The sequence below is a fragment of the Hordeum vulgare genome, chromosome 4H (genome assembly GCF_904849725.1).
Source record: "Hordeum vulgare subsp. vulgare chromosome 4H, MorexV3_pseudomolecules_assembly, whole genome shotgun sequence".
Taxonomy (NCBI): Eukaryota; Viridiplantae; Streptophyta; class Magnoliopsida; order Poales; family Poaceae; genus Hordeum; species Hordeum vulgare.
The window spans coordinates 579923177-579929218 of record NC_058521.1 but is presented as its reverse complement, the minus strand read 5'-3'; the positions used below and the strand labels follow the sequence as shown (position 1 = coordinate 579929218).

The 6042-nt window shown below is 46.9% G+C and overlaps 1 protein-coding gene across 1 annotated transcript; it reads right to left on the bottom strand.

The window, feature by feature from the left end:
- Window positions 1-223: 223 nt before the first annotated feature.
- LOC123447218 (receptor kinase-like protein Xa21) lies at window positions 224-3979 on the bottom strand. The gene is made up of 2 exons (XM_045123801.1): window positions 1074-3979; window positions 224-879 (listed from the first exon to the last, which is right to left on the bottom strand). Exons 1-2 carry the CDS (start codon window positions 3862-3864, stop codon window positions 521-523), a joined length of 3150 nt encoding a protein of 1049 aa, XP_044979736.1. The 5' UTR covers window positions 3865-3979; the 3' UTR covers window positions 224-520.
- Between the last annotated feature and the right edge of the window lie 2063 nt (window positions 3980-6042).

The window sequence follows — 6042 nt, the reverse complement described above, 5'->3', positions numbered from 1 at the left end:
GTGAGGTGAACCGAGCCGGGACCAATGCCCCGGCAAACCGAACCGGGACCAATGACTTGCATTGTTCCCGGTTTTGCCGAAAGTCTACTAGTGATGTAAAAGATAATGAAGCGTCTCAACCCTCTAGAGGAGAGCCCGGACGTTTATATATTGATCTACGAGAGAATCATCTCGATAGAGTTACAGGATAAAGATTGGTAGAAACAGAAGAAGAGATAGAATCTTAAACTAACTTCAATCTATAACAAACTCTCTCTCTATCTAACCTTGACGTGCAAGCCAAGTCTACCGAGAGAGAAGGGAACGTGCGTGACATCTATCACGTTACAATAGCTACGTTCAATAGAGTAATGCTACACCTATAAAGGCTTACGTAAAGATTTTACGTACAAACTGATGTGTAAAATTGTGATTGGTAATTGAGGGATGAGGGGCCCCACCCCCATAGAAAATCATGGGGGGAGAGAAGAGTTAGTTTGAAAGGTTAAGTAAACCTTTGTAAGTTTTTGTATGTCTAGCATTATTGACGTTCAATAAGGGATTCTTTGATGGTACGCAACATGTAGACGATATTTCCGGTTCGCATTCTGCTCCACGGCGTTTCGTGAGAGCAGCAAATTCCCAGTCTTAGTAGCCCCATCAGGCAGTCGATCTTTTTCTTCCTCGACAAATCATCCGCGGTCTGGAGCTCATCTTCGAGCCGCTTGTCAATAACATCCATCATGCTATGATCCAGAGCTTGCTCAACGTATTCACGGAGCCTCAGTCCATGTCTGAATATAGTGTCTGTGGGCCTCTTCCCAGTTACAGTTTCTAGAACAAGAATCCCGTAACTGTAAATGTCTCCATCCGGTGACACCATGTTTCCAGCCCCATATTCTGTTGCATTGAACGTAGACATTAATGTATGGTAAGTATTGATATCATAGATAAGGCCAAATAGTCAATCTTTAAAGTACAGAAGTAATTCCATCTGCATAACATACGTTTTTTAGCAACATGCATTATGAAAGGGGCAATGAAGACAAACAATGCTTGTAAATTGATAGAAAATATAGAATTTTTGGGCTAACCTGGTGCAGCATAGCCAATTGTTCCCCTAACAAATCCCATTGAGCTCTCAGCTGATTGTTGGAAAGATGAGTTTGTTGTTCCTGTAAGTCCCATGGAGCTCTCTGACTGTTGGAGATATGAGTTCCTCTCAACATAGAATTCCCAGCCCCTTGCAAGTCCGAAATCTCCAACGTGGGCCACCATATCATCATCTAGGAGCACATTACTTGGCTTAACATCACAATGTACGATGGGCATGGGGCTCTCCCGATGAAGATAGTGTAGTGCACACGCTACATCATGTAGTATGGCCACTCTAAGACACAGATTGAGCTGCTTCTGCTCTGTTTCGTCAGGATGTAGCCACCCAGCTAGGCTACCATTGGGCATGAACTCATACACAATTGCTTTGAAATCATACCCTCTTGTATCACAGCTTGAGCAGATGGTGATTATATCGACAAGATTTCGGTGCCGCATACCTCTTAGCGCTTCACATTCAGCGAGGAAACTCAAGAATCCATTGGGATTTTGAAGTTTCAGTACCTTCACAGCAACTGTATGACCTGCTTGCAGCTTTCCCTTGTACACAACCCCAAACGATCCAGAACCCAAAAAGTTTGCTGCTGAAAACCCATCCGTTGCATCTACCAGCTGTGAATAAGATAGCTTTAGGTGGCTGTTCATGGATGTAGATGAAAAGGTCTCTGTTCTGTTTTTCTTGTGCCCCATGGCAAGCCTGTAGAGCGTTGCAAGCACGACTAGTGTTGTAATGAGAGAGAGAACAATAGGAACCACTAAAAGTTTGTGTTTCCTCTTTGGTATTTGAGAAGAACAAGGATGCAAATGCAGAGTAGGTATTCCACCACAAAGTTCAACGTTGCCTTTGACTGAGGTTGCAGTAGCATTTGCGAAGACACCAAAAGTCGGCACTTCTCCGACAAACCGGTTAAGGGAAAGGTTCATATACTGGAGCATGCTCATGTTGCCAAGGAACTTGGGTATCTGGCCTGACAAGTTGTTGCTTGACATGTCCAGAGTTTGAAGACCCTTCAGTTGATTCAGGGTTGATGGGATGCTACCATTCAAGGAATTGTTTTGCAGATAAAGTCTTTCTAGAAATTGACACTCACCAAGGGTGGTGGGGATTTCACCAAAGAATTTGTTTGACTCTAAATGCAATTCTGCTAGATTTCGCAGGTTCCCGATTTCCTGTGGTATGGATCCCTCAAAATTGTTATGTGACAGATCAAGAACCATTGAGAGTTTTTGGATGCTGAATAATGTGCTGGGTATGGGACCAATGAAGCTATTTCCTGAAAGACCTAGTGACGAGAGCTTTGCCAGTTTTCCCAGTGTGCTTGGTATTCTACCACTGAACGCGTTCATGTCGAGCCGCAAATCAGATAGTTCAGTAAGATTTCCTATGGTCGACGGGACCGGCCCGGCCAACTTATTTCCAATGACATAGAGACCGGCCAATTTCTGAAGCCTTCCCAATGAAGAGGGGAGACTTCCTGTGAAGAGGTTGTGCGACATGTGGAGATTGTGTAAGTTGATGAGGTTACTAATGCCCTCTGGAATGTTTCCTGTGATCTTGTTGGACCCGAGTTGAAGATCATAGAGTGAAGTGGAAAGGTTGGAGAGCGAATCTGGAAGAACACCTCCAAACTTATTACCACCCAATCCCAGCAGTCGCAACTGGGAGCAATTTGTTAATTCGGTTATGAATCCCCAATCTCTTGGCTCGTGAACTTCAAACAGATTGTTGTCGAGAAGTAGAGTGCTGAGATTTCTTAACCTGCCGATATCACGGGGAAATATGCCGCTGAAAAGGTTGCTGTCGAGCTGAAGCAGGGAAATGTTGGAAGCATTTGCTATGGACACCGGGAAAGGGCCATGGAGCTGGTTGTGGTTGACTTGTATCTGGTGGAGATGTGGCATGGCGGCGAAGGCGTCGGGAGGCATCGTGCCGCTTAACATGTTGTACATGACGGAGAACACGACGAGAGACGAGAGGTTCCAAATGGAGGCAGGGATCTCCCCGGTTAACCGGTTGAACTCGAGATTGAAATACGACATGTCGTGCGGCAGCCCAAGAGAGGATGGGATTGCTCCGGAAAGGCCGTTGTTATGGAGGCGGAGCTCCTGGAGGCCTGTGAGGTTGCCCAAGGCGGCGGGGATCTCGCCGGACAGGTTGTTGAAGCACAGAGACAGAACCTGCATGGAGCGCAGCTCCCCCAGTGACGGAGGGATGTGCCCCGTGAGGTTGTTCCGGTGGAGGTCCAGCACGGTGAGCTTTCTCAAGGTGGTGCCGATCTGGGCGGGGATCGTACCTCGGAGGCTGTTCGGTCCCAGGACGAGCGAGGTGAGGTTGGTGCACCCCGCCGCAATGGCCGCGGGGATGGCTCCGGTGAGGAAGTTGCCGCTCAGGTTGAGGGAGCGGAGACTGCTGAGACGGCCGAGCTCCGGCGGTATCTCGCCGGAGAGCCGGTTGCCGCCGAGGTCCAGCTCCGTGAGGGCGGACAGGTTTCCCAGGTGCGGCGAGATGCGGCCTGGCAGGTTGGAGGAGCCCAGGCGCAGCGCGACGACCTGCTTCTGGCGGCTGCATGCGACGCCCGACCAGCGGCAGAAGTGGCTCGACGTGTTCCATGATGCCAATACCGGTGAACCGCCGTCAGACAGCAGCATGGACTTGAAGGCGAGGAGCGCGAGCTCCTCAGCCGCCGGACCCGGAGGAGGTGGTGGTGACCCCGGCTGAGCATGGGAGCTTGGGCACAGCAACGAGAAGAGCAGCACCAACGGCATCATGGCTGGCGAGAAGATGTGCAATTAACTTGGAGAGCTAGCAAATCTATTACGTACTGTATATTATTATTGCGGGAAGCACATCTACTATATGCTGGTGCGGTCGATCGTGCCGAAATCTCTGCTGGCAGTCAAAGTTTTTTTTAACAGTCCTGCCGTATATCTTAATGGAGTATGTCTTAGTCCATGCCATATTCGTGATGTTTATTGCTGATTCATCGATTGATACAAAGGTCGAGGAATTCTATTCCTCCTTTTTCAAACAAAAAAAGTACATATACATGAGCTCCATTTGGCTGAGACCTTTAATTAGTATTCCTTCGGCCCTAAGATATAAAATGTCTTTCAACACTAGTGTAGTGTTAAAAAATATCTTATATTTTGAAAAGGATGAAGTATGTCTTAGTCCATGTTATGAGGTCCTACATTAAGATCCGTGTAATTTTTTAATTTAGTTATTTTTTTTCCTTGAATGTTACGTGATCGAAAAGTCTCAGCCACACCTTTCTTCTAATACATACAAACGCAAATGTCGCCAAATTAATCAATGTCTCACCGTCCCTACGCCGTGTCGTGTCTAGTGGATGGCTGTTTCGACGTCCTTTCGATTTGGACGCATTCTTAGTAGTACCTGTCAAATGGATAGATATATTTTGGCATAATGTAAATTTGATGTATCTGGAGATAGACACATCACACCAATCATAAATTTAGAAATACGCGAATAAAATCTAGGTACCCATGACATAATACAAGTGGCGTGTAGGAGTTTCGTGTTGGCGTAGTACAAGTGGTGTATAGAAGTTTCGTGTTGAAACTGACTCGCATAAGTTTAACTCGTTCCCTCACAAAGATTTTCATGAAAAAATATATGCCTCTTGTCCACGATTAAATCTCAATTTGTAGGGTGTCTGTTTAACAACTAGTTATTTCTAAGTTGGGCATTAGTCATGTGTTGGCGAACTCCACACTGAGCGAGAAAAAGAAACACCAAGGCCCAAATCACACCCATCCCTCTAGTGAAGCTCGAAGAAGTGAAGGAAAACATCAAGTTTTGCTGGGCGGTTGACGAAATCCTCACACATGTGCATGAAACCTGCTAGCACTATGATAAAAGGCAATAGTACATCAATTAGGAAGGAAGCATCCCCCTCTAAAACAGTTGTCGATATGACCCTGACATAACTAGATGGCAATCATCATGGGTCGGGGAAGGACTACGGACATAGTCTTGCGCCCGTGGGCAGTGAGAGGACTGCCAGAACTGCCCAACATCTTTTTTCCATGGGTCCATTTTTTTCAAAACGGAGGCAAAGATTTGCCTCATCCATTAAATGAGAAGAGAGTAGAGTTATAGAGTGTTACAAATAACCCATAATTGCTCGCCTAATACAACACTCCTAATTTCTTGCCCCCCCCCCGCCGCGGTAACACAAAACTTGGCCTCATCTAGGATTGTCGGTGGCACATTCTTGTGGCGAAACACCATAGAGTTTCTTTCATTCCATGTTGGCCATGAAACAAGCATGGTAAGGGAAGCCATGACACGTTTATTGGGGTTTCTCGAGTTGGTTATTTTATCCCACCACTCCAATAGGGATCCCGCAAGGTGCCACTCGTTGGTGTCCATATGTATGAGCCCATATTTATCGATGATGAGGCGCCAAAGCCTAGTAGTGAAGCGGCATTTGGCAAATAGGTAGAGGCTCGTCTCTTACTCCCGCTTACAAAGTTGGAAATGATACAATTGGCCCAATCACGCCGCTCAAGTCGGTCAGCGGTCCAAATCCGGTCTTGCAAGGGCAGCCAAGCCCACAAATTGACTTTTGGGAGCGCCCACGCCTTGGAAGTCGTCGATGCCGAGTAAAGTCCATTCTTTGAGTGTTTCCATATGATGTCGCCCTCGGAGTGCTTGTCGAGATGGAAGTCATGCATGAGCACCCAAAGGGTGAAAAATTCACGTACGTGGTGGCCAGTGAACACAGAGTCTGGACGGATCTTGAGCATCCGAGCGTTTCCCTTGAGAGCCTCACACACCTTCCAATTTTTTCTCCTTGAGGCCTCAAAGATAAGGGGTGATTTCCTTGGGCTTGCCGCCCACTAACCCGAGCGAGTCCCAAAAAGGCGTTGTGGGGCCATCACCAATGATGATAGTAGTGGAGGCATAGAAGAAATCGTAGT

Excerpts from the sequence above, each read along its gene's own strand:
- LOC123447218 (XM_045123801.1), bottom strand. The coding sequence starts at position 3,864 with ATGATGCCGTTGGTGCTGCTCTTCTCGTTGCTGTGCCCAAGCTCCCAT. Across the intron at positions 880-1,073 it reads AATTGGCTATGCTGCACCAG|AATATGGGGCTGGAAACATG; the intron begins GTTAGCCCAAAA and ends TCAATGCAACAG.